Here is a 21,206-nt window from a genome sequence, read left to right on the forward strand (position 1 = left end):
ATTTGTGGCATTTTTGTACTCGCAAAAATGGGAGACTTAGCCCTAACCCCAGAGCCAGATTGTCGCCTGACCAAATTTTTAAAGTCGGGATACTTTTGTTTTCTTTAAATTGTTGTTTATTGTTTGTGTTTTTTTGTTGCTTTGTTTGTTTGTTTGCATTGGGCTTTTTTGTTTGTTATGTTGTTGTATGTGTGTGTGTGTGTGTGTGTGCGCGTGTATATTAGAGAAAGAGAGAGAGAGAATGATAGTGATGGGTTATAAAAACATTGAAAGAGAGAGAGGGAATGATAGTGAAGGGTTATAAAAACATTGAAAGAGAGAGAGAATGATAGTGAAGGGTTATAAAAACATTGAAAGAGAGAGAGAGAGCGTGTGCATTATCGATCGTCCGAGACCAACTGCAAGAAAACACACCTTTTGTCCGAGGACGAAATTTACTTCCGAGGACGTAACATGCTGTCCTCGGGAGTAATAGACGTGCAAAAGGATATTCTACGTCCGAGGACGCATCTGACCTTAAATAAGGCCTGTCCTCGGATGTTCGAAAAGAAAAGAATCGACACACTTAACACTCCCGTTGGTATATCGTCGTGTGTGTCTTGAAATGTTAAGAGCGCCCCCTGCGGACACACAGATCCTCGATCGATCGTTGTGAGCTAGCGCGCGCGAGCTTGCAAAAATGCAGCGCAGCTAGCTGGCGCGTTGTATTAGAAGCGCGAGACTCGACCGTGTCGTCGATGACTGATCGTGCGCGCGGCCGGGACTAGACTAGAACGGTGGCTTATTTCACGATTTGGCCCTAATATTGGAACGAACGATGGCAAAGGTAAGAAATTTAGTATTGTTTCAATGTGCTACTAGCCTACCGTATGCCTATGTGATATCCATTCTGTTTGTTTGCACGCACATGGCATAGGTCTAGGCCTAGCTAACTTAAATGTATTTTCGTGCCATAAACGTGAAGGACTGAGGCTTGACTAATTATCTGTGAAGGAGGGAATAAAACAAACGTGCTGCTGGTGCTCGTCTATTAATGTGAATGGATGCTGACCAAAGACTTAACCCACATGCAGTTCTCAAAGGAGACTCCACTGCTTCGAAAATTATTTTTAAAAAAGTTGGGGGTATCACTTTATGGACCAAAAGGGGTGATAATTACGGCCAGTTTATTTAATTATAATTTTATTTTAATCTTTAGTTTTCACTTCAATCATTTAATCAGAACTAGAAGATGGGGACAGGTCTTTTTTATATTTGTTGATCGTCTGGTTGATTTGGAGAAATTAAACCAGCTCATTGAATTCAGTGTTTGGGAAGGCTCGAGGCCAGATGTTATTTGGGGCCAAGGTGAGTAAAGTTAGACCTATTTCTGATTCACACATCTTTTTCTGGGGACTCTGGTGTGGAGATGTACTAGTGCACTGAACTTATAGTTTGCAATGTGTATGGATGTAGGCCTATGCATTAACAAAGTGTGGAGCCTTGAGGTGTACTGACCATGCATGGGAAATGTTGAGCCGTGCAAAAATTCAAAGATTTTTATGAATATTTGCATGAGGAATGTATTAAACAGTGGCGGCGGAACATTTGGGGGAGGGCTGGGGTGCGTTGCCCCCCCCCCCCATTGAAATCAAATCAAATTATATTGATAATGAAAACTAGAGTCTTTGTTATGTATAGATGGGGTGCGGTGTCCGGAGACTTAACACAAATAAAATCACCTCCTTCTGCCTTTGAATTTCACAAAAACTATGGATCAAATAACAAAAATAATTATGAGCATTTGTGATATATAATATTGTCTTACATTACATTCAAACAAATTATGAAATCTTGCTTCCAAATTTCTTGAAATTGCCGTTTTGTCCGGATACCCAACCCGTCCGGATACCTAACCCGTCCGGACACCCAACCCGTCCGGACACCCAATGACACCCAGTGACATAATATACAAAATAAAGACAACAAAACAACAAAAACAAGAACAAAAAAAAAGAACAAATACTTCTCTATAGAAGTATTTCAGCCATTCCGGGTAAAGAAATTGTACACCTAAAAGTATGAATTAAAGAACAATTATTTAGATCTAGACCTAGGCATTAATTTTGCTGCATGATATCATCTGCTATTGCTAATTAAGTTCTACACACGTATTGTTAATATATTTTTCATCAGATTTTGTTTACATAGAGAGGGTTCATTTTGAACCCCTCCAAAAAGTTCCGTAACTCGACTTTGAGGGGATATCTTTTTTGTTACGGAAACTGTTTAGTGGTATATATGGAAAGATTCATTTCCTTTTGATAATGATATGCCATCTGTTCTGATTGTGGAATCACGGATTATGCAGAACCCCTAGATATATAATATAGGGAATGTAAAAATTAAAATGCTAAATATTGTTTTCTGACAAAAGTTTCAATTTTTTTCTTGGTTTGAGGGACTTTGTTGGCAATTGCATAGGATGGACTGAGTTTGAATGATGTTGATGCTGATGCAGGAAAGTCCACACATTGTGTATATTTATTTGCAAAATGGACTGAATGTGTGCGGAAAAATGATGAATTCCGTCATTAAAACAGTCTTATGTTTTGGACAAGTTTGAGATATTGGTATAGTTTTAAATTTACTTTTAAAAAACTTTCCACTTCAAACCCTAAATAATGCAGTAATATGTCATTCTTTATGTTTCAGATAACTCATACATGTATGCACATAATGGGAACATGTCCCGTCAACATCACAAATCATTCATTTAAAACATTAATGAAGTAATCATGGCATGAATACAAGGAAACAACAACGATAACCAAAAGGAGAAAAGACCAGACTTTTTTGTTAGAAAACAATGGATTTTGCTAGATACATGTATATATTAAGGTCTACTGTGCAGTCCATAATTCTGTTAAACTCTTACCGGTAAAAACTGAAATTGGATGATCAAGTTATGTTCATTCTAGTTCTGTTATGTGGAACAGTTTACCCAATTTTGTTAAGAATTCACAAACCATCTCACAATTTGTTAAACATTTTTGGTATTCTGTTAAAGTTAATTCCCAAAATGCTGATCATTAGTTTAATTTAATTTTGCAGCCTAATGTTACTATTTTATGTATGTATACTTTACCTTTGTATTTTTCATGTATGTGTATTTTTTGTTGTAGGGCCCCAGTGAAAAACAGTGCCTTGATCACTGATTAGGCAACCCTACTAAAATAAAACAAATAAATAAATAAACTATACTTGGGGTTTAAATGATACATGCAATTTATGGAAGATTGGTAACAAGCTGTTAATATCCTCACTGGATTTTCACCGCTTTGAGTATTTTGAGACATCATCTGGTTTATTTGAAAAACCCAGTCTATCTTGTTCTATGGATGTTTTTTGTTAAATTACAAACAAATTTAAGCTTTGTATTAGTCCATCAAAGGGGGAAACCCTTTTCAAGAATTAGGTATTTTTGTTAGCTCAATTATTTGGAAAATCAATGCATGTGTATCAAGTGTTTTTACTTTAATGCAAATATTTAGACCAAATCTATATTTTGTGACAGCTTTTTACACATGGATGGGCATAGTTTTAAGAATTTAATTTGCAGTGAACAGGGGAAAAATAGCCCCAGTACATAAAATTTAACCACCCCCCCCCCCTCCCCGGCAGCTGGAATAAATCAGACATTTGAAAGAACTCTTTAAAAATGAACTCCAGACCAAAAAATAACTGAATTTTATAAAAAGGTTCCAGAAAAATCTTCCAGGGTAAAAAAGTAATGAAAATGAGAAATAAGAAATTAAGAAATAAGGTACTTATGATTTTTTTTTTAGTTTCCCATATTTTTAGAAAACAATAAGTCACAATTCTTCTTCTATATACCTAACCTGCAAGGGCTGAATTCAATAGATATGGTTTAGTGATCCTACTGTGATTCTGTTGTGATAAAGCCTTTTGCAGGTTTAACCCATAGAGGTACATGCAGTGTCACCTTTTTGGCAGTATCTCCACATTCCAGAAAGCTGAGCGTTTAGCAACATAATTAGAGAAAAATACACTGAGTATTTTGAGCCTCTTTCCAGTGCAATGTGATTTTGCGTTCCTGAGTAAGGGCAGTTTGAATGTAGCAAATCACTGCGATCCTTAAATTGGTAATTTGCAAAGAAAATTTATAAATCACTACTTCTGCGTTAGCATTGGCCGTTTTCGTTCCAATTTTTTTTCACAAAAAAATCTCTTTTTGGTGCTATTATATCTAAATTCATTTATTTTTTATCATTTAATAGAGGGGAAAAAAATACATGTTGCCAATTTAAATATTGATTGAATATTATTTTTTTATTTCCTAAAGGCTCTGTCCCTCCATGGATTAACAGGTAGAAGAAAAATTGTGACTGGCACTGTATGAATATTCATTTTAGTGAAGAGATGATGTTATACCATCACAATTTCCTACACGATTCGATTACAGAAAATGAGAAAAATCTCACTCAAATGAGAAAAATCTCATTTTCATGCAAAATAAAGTAAATCTGTTTTCTCTCTATAGATCTCCCAAAATGGGAAATTATGTCTACTATGACATATTTCAGGGTTATATTTTCAACTACATTTGCCAAATTTTTTATTTTTCTTGATTTCATCTTTATGATTTGTGTGACCTGATGACATCATCACTTCACTCAAATGAATATTCATATTGACTGGTCAAGAAGTGTTTTCCGAATCATAACTTCCATCTTTTCATGATTTTTGTACCATTTTGTAGGGAATATTTTTTTTTCCTTTTTATGAATCCAGTTATTTGGGCCTGGAGTTCTTTATTAATTCTAAGTTAAAGAGGAAAAAAAAAAGGGGGGGGGGGAGTGACATATGATATGTTACTTTACAGTTGACATACACTGTATAACTAGATGTTCATGTAGAGCATTTCATGATCCTCTTTTGACAGAGTCAGAGACGTAACCGCCGCATCTCACCCTACCATATAGCGGAGAGGTGGTGCGGCCTTGGAGAAGATCAGGAGGGATTTGAAAAAAAATTTATCAACGATGACATAGGTACTGTACACATAGATTATGCAGTTTAGTAGTGGCTGTATTGAACTAGTCCTTTGATGTGCGAGTCATGAGATCAAGGCTAGTTAAACCTTTAGGAAGATTTGCTTTTGGTTCAATACCTTTTGATTCAAGGCTCTGAAAAATATGGTTAACAGATAGCAGCATTGTACAAGCAGAAAGAGAGAAGAAAAAAAATCTACACAAAGTCTGATCATTGTGAGCATTTATCGATCATTAAACACAGAATTTTCAAAATGAATATAATCACTAAGATTGTCAAAAATCCTTAAATTAGCAGCATGTTTCTGCATTTGTTAATGTGATATTGAAAGATTTGGTCCACACTTGTGGTCGATTGTGCGGACATTCAGTAATAAAAAGAAACGTCAATTTTAAGCATTTTCTGGAGGTAACCCCCCCCCCCCCCCCACACACACCTTTGCTTTGTATGACCATGATTACATGGTACTCTGCCATAAGGTTTTTTTTTTTTAACTTTTTTTTTAACTTTAACAAAATATTTTCCTTCTCCACTTTTAGGACATGGACTTGTGACAAATAAACCCTTTTTAAAGGGAGATTTCCTCCTGGAATATCGTGGAATATTGTCCATTGCTGATGATCAGGATGATGAGAATGCGGATTACGTTTTCCACTTCTCGCATAAAAGTACCGAGTATCGGTGAGTGATTTTAATGAGTAAAATCCTGTTTCTTCAGTTTATGCTGACTAACATTTGCATGCTTTATACATGTAGTCGAAGACTACATAAAGCATGTTATGAAATATTATTATATTGTGTTTTAAAAATATCAGCAAAATCGTGAAAGTGTCTGTTAATGCAGTTTTTGTCTCGCCTGAACGATGTTCTGGCAGAGACCTAGTAATAGGAGTGGGCTATAAATGGATGATTCTTGATTTTCTTTTTGCAACAGCATGAAATGACAAAATATTTTGGCTTAGGGTCTGACAAAAATGTACGCCGGGCCAAACTCCATACCTGCCAACCAAAAAGCGGAATTTTTGTCTTTTGCATTTAATTAGGGGGTATCAAATATTTAGATGTTGATTACTATCTGAACACAACAATACCATTATCCATCCACCCGTCTTCTCATAACTCTTTATTATTAGCAAGCAAGACGCAAGAATTTCTCAAGATTGAGCGGTGTGCCTTTGTGAATTACAGCCAAAAATTTAGAGCACCTTGCATATTCAATTTCAATTTCAATTTTTTCAATTTCAATTTATTCAGCCAATCATTAAAAACAATTTACAATGACACTGATATCCGAGTCACAAGCACGAAATGCCAGTGAATATTGAAATATTTAAATACATTCTATTTAGAATCATTCACTGGCATCTTTTCAATTTGGTACCGCGCCCCATCAAACGTAAAAGGACCAAAAAAGTGAAGATTCCGCTTTTAGGTTTGTAGCTCTGAAAATAGAAAATGGCTACCGATTTACCCCCAAACTAGATTTTCGGGCATAACTAGTACAATCTTCCTCTAGTAACATGAATGTCATCAGTCCAATGTTGTTGCTGCCATATTTCATATCCAGTACCAGCCCACATTAGGTGGTCCACTTGTAGAGCTTCATCCCCATGGTCATTCATGTAGAATAATGTTGCAAGGACTATATGGAGGAAAAAGTGGTAGGAGGAAAGACTGGAGATATTGTAGGATGCCAGAGAAGCTGAAACTAGAATATTTATAATTTTTATAATAATAACAATGTCCCATGTGGTCGCTGCCATATTTCTTATCCAGTACGAGCACGCATAGGTGGTCTACTTGGAAAGTTTCATCCCCATTGTCATTCAAGAAGAACACAATTATATCATCTTTTAGTTCCCTCTCTCATCCATAATAAAATCAAGTGGTTGTTGAATTTGGAAGATACAGGTTCAGGAGAGTGAAATATTCTATTCTCAGCTTCTCTGGCATCCTGCAAGATTTCCAGTCTTTCCTTCTACCACTGTTTCCTCCATATAGTCCTTGCAACAGTGTTCTACATGAATGACCATGGGGATGACATGACCTACATGTATCAGTGTTGTGGTGCCTTGATGCTTGGCCTTAAGGCCTGTTTTTTTCAATGCCTTTGCCTTGAACTTGGTCTTGGGGTTTCAGGCCTTGGCCTTGGCCTTGCCTTGAGGGGGTCATGCCTTGGCCTTGAGAGTTTGGGCCTTGACTACAACACTGACATGTATACGCGTGCTCGTACTGGATATGAAATATGGTAGCGACCACATGGGACTGAATATATCCAGGGCATTTTAGGGGAAGATCGTACCAGTGCATGACCTTGACAGAAACCTATAATTTATCAAGTAGAAAGCCAAATTTTGATTTCAGCAATGCTAGAGAAATGGAGGATTGTGCAAACTTGATCTAAGTTAATATGTCCTCATACGTTTATACAAACCTAGACTGTGTTACTTTTGCAGCGCATGTTGTCCTCGTACATTTATGCAAACTTGAGCTGTCTTACAATACAATGTCCTCATAAATGTGCGCAAACTTTATCTGTGTTAATATGTCCTCATAGGTTTATACAAACAAAGACTGTGTTTCATTTGCAACGTATGTTGTCCTCATAGATTTATGCAAACTTGAGCTGTGTTACCTACTTTTTTTACCCACTTTTTTCAGTTAACACGTGCAAGCCTATGGGAGTGTGTAAAAATGGTATTATACACAGCCCCAATTGTGGCAGCCCCCCCCCCCCCTCTTTCAAAACGTTCCGCGGCTCCTGCTTAACTTCTTAGAAAAGTGAATATACGTTGCAAGAAACACAAATCAAGTTTGCAGCAACTCATGGGGACTTTGCAAATCTGCAGCCTGTAACATAGAGAGATACAATTAATTTTGCAATAAATCGTATCTCGATATGGTACATAATTTGCCATAGACTTGCGATTAATATTTATCGTAAGTTTAATTGCATGTTTTATAAACCCCTGGACTGTGCTACTTTTGCATGGCATTTTCTTCGTACATTTACACAAATACCATGTCCTCATAAGTTTGCGCAAACTTGGTCTGTGTGAAATACCTGTGCAATATCGAGTCTTCCTATCAAATTTGTTTCATATATAATAAATGTCAATGTATAATTCATTTGCAACGCATGTTGTCCTTGTACATTTATGCAAATTTGAGCTGTGTTACATATATTCAATACAATGTCCCCATAATATTGCGCAAACTTGGTATGTGTGAAATACCTGTGTTGGTGCAAACTTGATTTGTGTAACGTCCTCATAAGTTTACAGAAACTTTACCTGTGTTTTATTTGCAACGTATATTGTCCTTGTACATTTATGCAAACTTGAGCTGTGTTACATAGTTTGCAGAATCTTGATCTGTGTGAAATACCGGTGCAATATAAACAGATAAAGTCTCGTATGTGCAATATCAAGTCCTCCTTTCAAATTTGTTTCATATATAATTTATTTGCAATGCATGTTGCCCTCGTACATTTATGCAAATTTGAGCTGTGTTACCTATCGAATACAATGTCCTCATAAGTTTGTGCAAATGTGTGAAATACCTTTGCAATATAAACAGATAAAGTCTCGTATGTTGCTGCAAACTTGATTTGTGTTTCCTATATGTGTTGATATGTCCTCATAAGTTTATACAAAAAAGGACTACAGGTGTTTCATTTGCAACAAACGTTGTCCTCGTTCATTTATGCAAACTTGAGCTGTGTTACCTATTCAATACAATGTCCTCATAAGTTTACGCAAACTTGATAAGTGTGAAATAACTGTGCAATAAGTCCTCGTGTGTTGCTGCAAACCTGATATGTGTACATGTAATGTCCTCATAAGTTTACAGAAACTTTACCTGTGTTAATATGTCCTCATAATTAAGTTTAAACAAAGACTGTGTTGCATTTGCAACGTATGTTGTCCTCGTACATTTGGTCATTTTCAAACGTGTGAGACGCGACATTTTGAGAGACAAAAGGGCCTGTATCATTCCACTTGGAAATGAATAGTGGATCATACCTATCATATTTTGTAAATTGTAGGATGGTCTCATTCTACTACCAGTTTGAGTTGAATTCTGTATTTCTTAGAAAAATTACGACTACCGTACAAAAAGGGGCGTGAGAGACACGACAAATTTTGGACATGGTTTTTGGACTGCTATCAGTGATAATTTTATTCGTGCCCAACTAAACCTCCGACACTTCCATGACTGCTGGTACTTGTGTACTAGTAGTGTACCTTTCTAAAATATATAGTCGTAATAAATCATCTCGTCTCAGTGATAAATGATTCTCCCCTAAATACTGTGAGAGACGCGACATCCAAATCGTGAGAGACGCGACATGTCCACTTTAACTTAAATTTTTGATACTTTTTCATCAATAGGCAACAGTGATAGCACCTCAAATTGAAAGATATTAACCATTTCTTACTATCTGGTCCAAATTTGATTGATGAAATAATGCAAGAGAGGAGAAATATAGAATTTTCTAACATTTTGTGAAGCCCAGTCCCACATGTACAATTTTTTGTGCAGTTTTCATTTCTCCTATAAGGAGAAGGCAGACATCCAAAAATTTTGTGAAAAATGAAAATTCATATTGTATTCACATGGTAAGTGAAAGAAAATTGCCCAAAAATATCATAAGTTTTGAAATACGGCCAATTGACAATTTAAAAAAATGTCCACTTACATGTATGTTTGAAAATGACCATTTATGGAATTTTGAGCTGTGTTACCTATTCAATACAATGTCCTCATAACTTTGCGCAATCTTGATCTGTGTGAAATACCTTTGCAATATAAAGTCCTCATGTGTTGCTGCAAACTTGATTTGTGTTTCCTATATATCAATGCTCGTAAGTTTACAGAAACTTGATCAGGAAAAAAGTGTTCTTCTTGAACGACAATGGGGATGAAACTTTCCGAGTGGACCACCTATGCGTGCTCGTATTGGATATGAAATATGGCAACGACCACATTGGACTGAATATATCCAGGGCATTTTAGGGGAAGATTGTACCAGTGAGCTTGTCGGAAACCTGTCATTTATCCAGTAGAAAGCCAAATTTTGTCTTCAGCAATGCTAGAGAAATTGAGGATATCTTTTCGATAAATATGCTTATTTATGCAAATTAGCCCAATCCATTGTTCATAACGGATGCTAGCACTAGACATGTACCTGATAGATTTTACCACTTTTTAATGCACTTACAGATTACAAACATAGGGTAAGACACCAAATCCAAACAAAAAGACGTACAAATCACAAAGTTATAGCTGAAAGTGTGATCTGGGGGCAAAGTGGCGGCCATTTTGGATTTTGGTTGGACCCCAAGCCAAAAATTTTGTTATTCCATGTTGAGATAGAGTATTAAATGGAATACAAAAAAAGTTGCAAAAACAAAATGACCAAAAAAGAATTTTTCACCCCTGGATAGCCCATACTCCTACTAGTAATCACTTTTCCTGTCTGTTGGTTTTGTTCAACTTGCTCTTGTTTTTCTACTTGTTGATCAATTTCGTTCACACTTCGAACAAATGATCCTCAGGTAATACCAGACATGAAGTGATAAAGATGTTGAGGTCAAAGGTCATCTATTGTTTGGTTGCCCTCCACCGACCAATTCTTTGAAATTAGCCCGACCTGATTATTTATATTTTTTTAAACTTTTCATTCACATAGAAATTCATAAATGGCCATGCGTTTTGAACTCGCCTCCTTTTGTGTTACCATCCCCCAAAATTAAAGCTGACAGTCACGCACCTTTCAGCATAAAAATGCCAATAACTTTAAAAATATTAACTCTTTCCCTGCAAAAGTATACATTTTCTGAAAGGAAATACCCTGAGGATTTCAAAAATGCCATTGAAAATGGGATAGGGTGGAGTTGTAAAATGTTATGATTGAAAATATTTGAAGTGTGATGATTCCAAAAATACATTTCAAAATATATCTAGATCTGCAATTCCTTTACCCTGACTGTTAGTTTCTCATCATATTTGAATTGTTCAGGAAATTCCCTTTCAGATGATATCGAATTGTATGGGGTATCTCTATTCTATAATAGAAATATTAATATGCAAATATACGCAAATTCTCAGCACACAAAATTGTCAATTTGGAGGTTAAATTTACAAAAAAGTGATTACTAACAAAATAAAAATAATAAACATAAGCAAATAAAATCACACTTAATTACCTTTAATTCAAGACAAAAACCATAGGTCTAGCCCCATGTATACCGAAATTATGAACGTTTAAAGCGAAAAACCCTTAAAATGCATTGTCTCCATAGAGTTTGTGTGTGTTAGTATGGTGGAATGTGACATTTTTATCACATAATTCAAGAAAAAGAATACTTATCAATAATAAGTGTATATACATAATGTAGCAGGCATCATTACCTTCAATATGAGACCAAAATCAATTGAATAGCCCCATGTTTGCCAAAGTTATTTACGTTAAACTGTTTCGCATGTCGCTCCCATAGATATACTGTGTACCGCTCCCCCCCCCCCCCCTCCAACCGACTTCGCCATGTGTCATTCTATCTTACGTAGCGTCGTTATTTTACGCGCAAACGAGTTTATATTTGCAGATGTGATAGTTCTGTTAATTAGCTTTAGAATGCTACCAAATTCAAGACTATTACCCTATTTTTTAGGAAAGATATTAACATTTATAGACAATGAAATGTGAAAAAGCGTAAAAAAAACCAACATTTTGGGGTGGTGAGTTCAAAACACATGGCCAAAAATACATATGAAATATGTTTTTCAAAGAGTCATTAAAAATAGTCTATTGGAATTTCTTGGCCCCTCAGTAATTATTTTCCAACAGACAGCAATAGCCATCTGTTTCTGGTGAATAATTTAATTTGGGGGGGATTTCTAGGGTCCTGGCGAGTTAGAGGCCAGAGATTTTGGTCCAATTTTTCATATAAGATGTCAAAACTAAAAATAAATACAAAAAAAAATAAAAAAATGTCCGACCGACCGACACTATTTTTCAAAAATGGCATTCTTGGGCGACCAAACAATTTTTTTTTTCTTGGCCTAAGTGAGTTGAGAACTTCCAGTACTGTTTACTATAGATCTTATTCTTGGTTTGTTCACTCTCTCCAGGATTGATGCATCAGATAGCAATTCTTGCCTCGCTAGGTGGGTCAACGATGATCATGTGCATCCAAATAGCATCATGAAAAAGGTTGCATTTGATAATAACTCCCCACATTTGTGCTTGTTTGCTTTGGTGGACCTTAAAGAAGGTGTGGAACTAACATACGACTATGGAGTAAAGAATTTACCTTGGCGGCAGGTAAATGGAACATGTTCTTGTTTGCTTATATTCTAATGTATGCACTTGGTAAAAGGTGAATCTTAATGGGAAGCTTGCTTATGAAGTAACCTAATGCTATTAGACCTTTGACATTCAAGATAATTATAATGTGATAAAAGAAAGAAGTGTACCTCAATTTTTGTAAATGACTAAATGTTGCTATATAATTAGACCTCACATTGAAAGACAGATCCACATTTCAGAATAAACCCTCAGAAAAAACAAAAACCTTCAGGAAAATTTTCTGTTAATGATGATTTATTAATTGTTTTCAAATTAAAAAGTAATTTGAAGTGCCTTGTTATAGCTAAGAAAATAAAAGAAGGACGAAAAATGTTTGCCAAACATGGTTCTGATACCTTTTATCCTCAAATTGCCCCCCCCCCCCTCAAAAAAAAAATGATGGCAATGGTGAGCGTAATAATCATCTTTACTATGGAGTCGTTACTATGTTTATGATACATACATGTATAATACCATACCTGTAGATGCCTTATTTGCACTAGCGTATTTGGCCAGAACAGAAAAGAAAAGGAACAAAAATGGGGACAAGGTGAAATATAAAAAGGGGGGAAAAAAGAAAAAAAAAGTTTTAAAAATGCAAGAAAATAAATGGAAAGAAAAGGGGTAAACAAAAAAGATGGCAATGATGAAATGTTTCATGTTTTTCTCTCATGTATTGTAGCCCAGTCTGGAAAAGGAAAAGAACATACCATCTTCGGTAAGTATAGAGATCCTCAATTAGTGTGTTGAAATTGCTTAGTATTAAAACATGCATGTCCTCTCTTGAATATGTAAACAATTTCTATGTCAAATATGCAGTGTACATGTATTGTTCTCAAACACTTATGGAAACAAGTTCATTGTTTCATTGCAGTGTAATCTAACAGATTTATGCAAACAAGTGTTACTATCGAATTGTTACAATGTTTATGATACATGTAGATGCCTTATTTCCACTTGCGTATTCGGGCAGAATAGAAAAGAAAAGGAACTAAAATGGGGACAAGTTGAAATATAAAAAAGGAAAAGAAAAGAAAAGTAAAGTTTTAAAAATACAAGAAAATAAATGGAAAGAAAAGGGGTAAACAAAAAAAGATTGCAATGATGAAATGTTTCATGTCTTTCTCTCATGTATTGTAGCCCAGTCTGGAAAAGGAAAAGAACATACCATCTTCGGTAAGTATAGAGATCCTCAATTAGTGTGTTGAAATTGCTTAGTATTAAAACATGCACGTCCTCTCTTGAATATGTAAACAATTTCTTTGTCAAATATGCAGTGTACATGTATTGTTCTCAAACATTTATGAAAACAAGTTCATTGTTGCATTGCAGTGTAATACAGATTTAACAGTTAGCACCCATATATCTCAGAGAATTGCTCATTGAATATAAACCGGAGAGATCATTACGTTCTCGTAAAAGATCAATGTTCACTGTACCTAAAACTGCAACAAAATCATATGGTGAGAGATAATTTTCACATGAAGCATCTATTTTATGGAATAGCCTACCAAACTACTTCACAAATATCACACCATATGACAAATTCAGTAGAAACCTAAAAACTTAATCTCTTTGAAACCCAATAACCTTAGTGATAATCCCAGCTCTTCTGATTTCTTTCACACTTCTATTTCTGTTTAAGCGCATAAGGACTTTCTCATGATTGTGTTATGCGCTATATAAAGATATTTCATTATTATTATTTTTTTATTATGCAAACAAGTGTTACTATCGAATTGTAACAATGTTTATGATACATGTAGATGCCTTATTTGCCTTCTCGTATTCGGGCAGAACAGAAAAGAAAAGGAACGAAAATGCGGACAAATTTAGTGAAATATAAAAAGGGAAAAAGCAAGAAAAGGAAAGTTTTAAAAATACAAGGAAATAAAAAATAAATGGAAAGAAAAGGGGTAAAAAAAAAAAGATTGCAATGATGAAATGTTTCATGTCTTTCTCTCATGTATTGTAGCCCAGTCTGGAAAAGGAAAAGAACATACCATCTTCGGTAAGTATAGAGATCCTCAATTAGTGTGTTGAAATTGCTTAGTATTAAAACATGCATGTCCTCTCTTGAATATGTAAACAATTTCTTTGTCAAATATGCAGTGTACATGTATTGTTCTCAAACATTTATGGAAACAAGTTCATTGTTGCATTGCAGTGTAATACAGATTTAACAGTTAGCACCCATATATCTCAGAGAATTGCTCATTGAATATAAACCGGAGAGATCATTACGTTCTCGTAAAAGATCAATGTTCACTGTACCTAAAACTGCAACAAAATCATATGGTGAGAGATCATTTTCACATGAAGCATCTATTTTATGGAATAGCCTACCAAACTACTTCACAAATATCACACCATATGACAAATTCAGGAGTAACCTAAAAACTTATCTCTTTGAAACCCAATAACCTTAGTGATAATCCCAGCTCTTCTGATTTCTTTCACACTTCTATTTCTGTTTAAGCGCATAGGGACTTTCTCATGATTGTGTTATGCGCTATTTAAAGATATTTCATTATTATTATTTTTTTATTATGCAAACAAGTATCGAATTGTTACAATGTTTATGATACCTGTAGATGCCTTATTTGCCTTCTCGTATTCGGGCAGAACAGAAAAGAAAAGGAACGAAAATGCGGACAAATTTAGTGAAATATAAAAAGGGAAAAAGCAAGAAAAGGAAAGTTTTAAAAATACAAGGAAATAAATAATAAATGGAAAGAAAAGGGGTAAAAAAAAAAAGATTGCAATGATGAAATGTTTCATGTCTTTCTCTCATGTATTGTAGCCCAGTCTGGAAAAGGAAAAGAACATACCATCTTCGGTAAGTATAGAGATCCTCAATTAGTGTGTTGAAATTGCTTAGTATTAAAACATGCATGTCCTCTCTTGAATATGTAAACAATTTCTATGTCAAATATGCAGTGTACATGTATTGTTCTCAAACACTTATGGAAACAAGTTCATTGTTGCATTGCAGTGTAATACAGATTTAACAGTTAGCACCCATATATCTCACAGAATTGCTCATTGAATATAAACCGGAGAGATCATTACGTTCTCGTAAAAGATCAATGTTCACTGTACCTAAAACTGCAACAAAATCATATGGTGAGAGATCATTTTCACATGAAGCATCTATTTTATGGAATAGCCTACCAAACTACTTCACAAATATCACACCATATGACAAATTCAGGAGTAACCTAAAAACTTATCTCTTTGAAACCCAATAACCTTAGTGATAATCCCAGCTCTTCTGATTTCTTTCACACTTCTATTTCTGTTTAAGCGCATAGGGACTTTCTCATGATTGTGTTATGCGCTATATAAAGATATTTCATTATTATTATTTTTTTATTATGCAAACAAGTATCGAATTGTTATAATGTTTATGATACCTGTAGATGCCTTATTTGCCTTCTCGTATTCGGGCAGAACAGAAAAGAAAAGAAACGAAAATGCCGACAAAGTGAAATATAAAAGGGAAAAGGAAAGAAAAAGAAAGTTTTAAAAATACAAGAAAATAAATGGAAAGAAAAGGGGTAAAAAAAAAAAATGACAATGATGAAATGTTTCATGTCTTTCTCTCATGTATTGTAGCCCAGTCTGGAAAAGGAAAAGAACATACCATCTTCGGTAAGTATAGAGATCCTCAATTAGTGTGTTGAAATTGCTTAGTATTAAAACATGCATGTCCTCTCTTGAATATGTGAACAATTTCTATGTCAAATAATTGCAGTGTACATGTAATGTTCTCAAACACTTATGGAAACAAGTTCATTGTTGCATTGCAGTGTAATCTAACAGATTTATGCAAGCAAGTGTTACTACCGAATTGTTACAATGTTTATGATACCTGTAGATGCCTTATTTGCACTTGCGTATTCGGGCAGACCAGAAAAGAAAAGGAACAAAAATGGGGACAAGTTGAAATATAAAAAGGGAAAAGGAAAGAAAAGGAAAGTTTAAAAAAATACAAGAAAATCACGAAAATAAATGGAAAGAAAAGGGGTAATTTAAACAACAAAAGATGGCAATGATGAAATGTTTCATTTCTTTCTCTCATGTATTGTAGCCCAGTCTCGAAAAGGAAAAGACTATACCATCTTCTGTAAGTATAGAGATCCTCAATTACTAGTAGTGTGCTGAAATTGCTTAGTATAAAAACATGCACGTCCTCTCTTGAATATGTAGACAATTTCTATGTCAAATTTGCAGTGTACATGTAATGTTCTCAAACACTTATGGAAACAAGTTCATTGTTGCATTGCAGTGTAATGTAACAGATTTATGCAAACAAGTGTTACTATCGAATTGTTACAATGTTTATGATGCCTGTAGATGCCTTATTTACACTGGCGTATTTGGGCAGAACAGAAAAGAAAGGAACAAAAATGGGGACAAGGTGAAATATAAAAAGGGAAAAAATGAAAAGAAAAGTTTTAAAAATACAAGAAAATAAATGGAAAGAAAAGGAGTTAACAAAAAAAGGCGGCAATGATGAAATGTTTCATGTCTTTCTCTCATGTATTGTAGCCCAGTCTGGAAAAGGAAAAGAACATACCATCTTCGGTAAGTACCCTTCTTGCAAAATTCCAAAAACTACAGAATGCGGCCGCTCGGGTAGTATCCTTCTCCCGTAAGCACGATCATATCACTCCTGTCCTCAAATCACTCCATTGGTTACCTGTTGAACAGCGCATTATCTTCAAGATTCTCCTCCTTATATATCATTGCACACATGGATCTGCTCCTCAGTATAACACTTCTCTGATACACCAGTACATCCCTTCTAGAACCTTACATTCCCAAAATTCCGGTCTCTTGATTATCCCTAAGGTCAAAACTAAGTGGGGGAATATGTTCACGCATGCTGGGCCATCCACATGGAATTCTCTCCCACAAGCCATCAAAGACAGTAGTTCTGCCAAAATATTTAAACAGAATCTAAAAACTTACCTGTTCAACATCGTGTATAATTGATTATTTTTTCTCATTATTTCTTTTGCACTTCTCTCTTCTTTTCTCTGTTTGTGTACCCTACTTCTACGCACTAGCTGATAGCTGATTTGGCGCAATACAAATTGTATATATTATTATTATTAAGTATAGAGATCCTCAATTAGTGTGTTGAAATTGCTTAGTATTAAAACATGCATGTCCTCTCTTGAATATGTAAACAATTTCTATGTCAAATTTGCAGTGTACATGTAATGTTCTCAAACACTTATGGAAACAAGTTCATTGTTGCATTGCAGTGTAATCTAACAGATTTATGCAAACAAGTGTTACTATCAAATTATTACAATGTTTATGATACCTGTAGATGCCTTATTTGCACTTGCGTATTCGGGCAGAATAGAAAAGAAAAGGAACTAAAATGGGGACAAGTTGAAATATAAAAAAGGAAAAGAAAAGAAAAGTAAAGTTTTAAAAATACAAGGAAATAAATGGAAAGAAAAGGGGTAAACAAAAAAAGATTGCAATTATGAAATGTTTCATGTCTTTCTCTCATGTATTGTAGCCCAGTCTGGAAAAGGAAAAGAACATACCATCTTCGGTAAGTATAGAGATCCTCAATTAGTGTGTTGAAATTGCTTAGTATTAAAACACGCACGTCCTCTCTTGAATATGTAAAAAATTTCTATGTCAAATTTGCAGTGTACATGTATTGTTCTCAAACACTTATGGAACAAGTTCATTGTTGCATTGCAGTGTAATCTAACAGATTTAACAGTAAGCACCCATATATCTCACAGAATTGCTCATTGAATATAAACCGGAGAGATCATTACGTTCTCGTAAAAGATTAATGTTCACTGTACCTAAAACTGCAATAAAATCATATGGTGAGAGATCATTTTCACATGAAGCATCTATTTTATGGAATAGCCTACCAAACTACTTCACAAATATCACACCATATGACAAATTCAGGAGTAACCTAAAAACTTATCTCTTTGAAACCCAATAACCTTGGTGATAATCCCAGCTCTTCTGATTTCTTTCACACTTCTATTTCTGTTTAAAAGCGCATAGGGACTTTCTCATGATTGTGTTATGCGCTATATAAAGATATTTCATTATTATTTTTTATTTATTATGCAAACAAGTGTTACTATCGAATTGTAACAATGTTTATGATACATGTAGATGCCTTATTTGCCTTCTCGTATTCGGGCAGAACAGAAAAGAAAAGAAACAAAAATGCCGACAAAGTGAAATATAAAAAGGGAAAAGGAAAGAAAAAGAAAGTTTTAAAAATACAAGAAAATAAATGGAAAGAAAAGGGGTAAAAAAAAAAAAAATGACAATGATGAAATGTTTCATGTCTTTCTCTCATGTATTGTAGCCCAGTCTGGAAAAGGAAAAGAACATACCATCTTCGGTAAGTATAGAGATCCTCAATTAGTGTGTTGAAATTGCTTAGTATTAAAACATGCATGTCCTCTCTTGAATATGTGAACAATTTCTATGTCAAATATGCAGTGTACATGTAATGTTCTCAAACACTTATGGAAACAAGTTCATTGTTGCATTAATTGCAGTGTAATCTAACAGATTTATGCAAGCAAGTGTTACTACCGAATTGTTACAATGTTTATGATACCTGTAGATGCCTTATTTGCACTTGCGTACTCGGGCAGAATAAAAAAGAAAAGGAACTAAAATGGGGACAAGTTGAAATATAAAAAAGGAAAAGAAAAGAAAAGTAAAGTTTTAAAAATACAAGAAAATAAATGGAAAGAAAAGGGGTAAACAAAAAAAGATTGCAATGATGAAATGTTTCATGTCTTTCTCTCATGTATTGTAGCCCAGTCTGGAAAAGGAAAAGACCATACCATCTTTGGTAAGTATAGAGATCCTCAATAAGTGTGTTGAAATTGCTTAGTATTAAAACATGCATGTCCTCTCTTGAATATGTAAACAATTTCTATGTCAAATTTGCATTGTACATGTAATGTTCTCAAACACTTATGGAAACAAGTTCATTGTTGCATTGCAGTGTAATCTAACAGATTTATGCAAACAAGTGTTACTATCAAATTATTACAATGTTTATGATACCTGTAGATGCCTTATTTGCACTTGCGTATTCGGGCAGAAAAGAAAAGAAAAGGAACTAAAATGGGGACAAGTTGAAAAATAAAAGGGGAAAAGAAAAGAAAAGTAAAGTTTTAAAAATACAAGAAAATAAATGGAAAGAAAAGGGGTAAACAAAAAAAGATTGCAATGATGAAATGTTTCATGTCTTTCTCTCATGTATTGTAGCCCAGTCTGGAAAAGGAAAAGAACATACCATCTTCGGTAAGTATAGAGATCCTCAATTAGTGTATTGAAATTGCTTAGTATTAAAACACGCACGTCCTCTCTTGAATATGTAAACAATTTCTATGTCAAATTTGCAGTGTACATGTATTGTTCTCAAACACTTATGGAAACAAGTTCATTGTTGCATTGCAGTGTAATACAGATTTAACAGTAAGCACCCATATATCTCACAGAATTGCTCATTGAATATAAACCGGAGAGATCATTACGTTCTCGTAAAAGATCAATGTTCACTGTACCTAAAACTGCAATAAAATCATATGGTGAGAGATCATTTTCACATGAAGCATCTATTTTATGGAATAGCCTACCAAACTACTTCACAAATATCACACCATATGACAAATTCAGGAGTAACCTAAAAACTTATCTCTTTGAAACCCAATAACCTTGGTGATAATCCCAGCTCTTCTGATTTCTTTCACACTTCTATTTCTGTTTAAGCGCATAGGGACTTTCTCATGATTGTGTTATGCGCTATATAAAGATATTTCATTATTATTATTTTTTTATTATGCAAACAAGTGTTACTATCGAATTGATACAATGTTTATGATACCTGTAGATGCCTTATTTGCCTTCTCGTATTCGGGCAGAACAGAAAAGAAAAGAAACGAAAATGCTGACAAAGTGAAATATAAAAAGGGAAAAGGAAAGAAAAAGAAAGTTTTAAAAATACAAGAAAATAAATGGAAAGAAAAGGGGTAAACAAAAAAAAAATGACAATGATAAAATGTTTCATGTCTTTCTCTCATGTATTGTAGCCCAGTCTGGAAAAGGAAAAGAACATACCATCTTCGGTAAGTATAGAGATCCTCAATTAGTGTGTTGAAATTGCTTAGTATTAAAACATGCATGTCCTCTCTTGAATATGTGAACAATAATTGCAGTGTACATATAATGTCCTCAAACACTTATGGAAACAAGTTCATTGTTGCATTGCAGTGTAATCTAACAGATTTATGCAAACAAGTGTTACTATCGAATTGTTACAATGTTTATGTGTAGATGCCTTATTTGCTTTCTCGTATTCGGGCAGAACAGAAAAGAAAAGAAACGAAAATGCCGACAAAGTGAAATATAAAAAGGGAAAAGGAAAGAAAAAGAAAGTTTTAAAAATACAAGAAAATAAATGGAAAGAAAAGGGGTAAACAAAAAAAAAATGACAATGATAAAATGTTTCATGTCTTTCTATCATGTATTGTAGCCCAGTCTGGAAAAGGAAAAGAACATACCATCTTCGGTAAGTATAGAGATCCTCAATTAGTGTGTTAAAATTGCTTAGTATTAAAACATGCATGTCCTCTCTTGAATATGTGAACAATTTCTATGTCAAATATGCAGTGTACATGTAATGTTCTCAAACACTTATGGAAACAAGTCCATTGTTGCATTGCAGTGTAATCTAACAGATTCATGCAAACAAGTGTTACTATCGAATTGTTAC

The 21,206-nt window shown here is 34.4% G+C and overlaps 1 protein-coding gene and 1 long non-coding RNA gene across 2 annotated transcripts; both read left to right on the forward strand.

The window, feature by feature from the left end:
- Nucleotides 1–699: 699 nt before the first annotated feature.
- On the forward strand, nucleotides 700–17,854 carry LOC115924105 (histone-lysine N-methyltransferase PR-Set7-like). The gene is made up of 8 exons (XM_030985870.1): nucleotides 700–826; nucleotides 4,946–5,054; nucleotides 5,595–5,736; nucleotides 12,193–12,385; nucleotides 13,092–13,127; nucleotides 16,503–16,538; nucleotides 16,964–17,003; nucleotides 17,534–17,854. Exons 1-8 carry the CDS (start codon nucleotides 818–820, stop codon nucleotides 17,551–17,553), a joined length of 585 nt encoding a protein of 194 aa, XP_030841730.1. The 5' UTR covers nucleotides 700–817; the 3' UTR covers nucleotides 17,554–17,854.
- Nucleotides 17,855–19,237: 1,383 nt separating this feature from the next.
- On the forward strand, nucleotides 19,238–20,405 carry LOC115924288. The gene is made up of 2 exons (XR_004064266.1): nucleotides 19,238–19,277; nucleotides 19,700–20,405. It is a non-coding gene; the product is annotated as an uncharacterized LOC115924288 (long non-coding RNA).
- The last annotated feature ends 801 nt before the right edge of the window (nucleotides 20,406–21,206 follow it).

This window comes from Strongylocentrotus purpuratus, unplaced genomic scaffold (assembly GCF_000002235.5).
Source record: "Strongylocentrotus purpuratus isolate Spur 01 unplaced genomic scaffold, Spur_5.0 spur5_scaffold_15, whole genome shotgun sequence".
In the NCBI taxonomy this organism is placed as follows: domain Eukaryota; kingdom Metazoa; phylum Echinodermata; class Echinoidea; order Camarodonta; family Strongylocentrotidae; genus Strongylocentrotus; species Strongylocentrotus purpuratus.

Excerpts from the sequence above, each read along its gene's own strand:
- LOC115924105 (XM_030985870.1), top strand. Across the intron at positions 13,128-16,502 it reads AAAAGAACATACCATCTTCG|CCCAGTCTCGAAAAGGAAAA; the intron begins GTAAGTATAGAG and ends CATGTATTGTAG. Across the intron at positions 17,004-17,533 it reads GAACATACCATCTTCGGTAA|GTATAGAGATCCTCAATTAG; the intron begins GTACCCTTCTTG and ends TATTATTATTAA.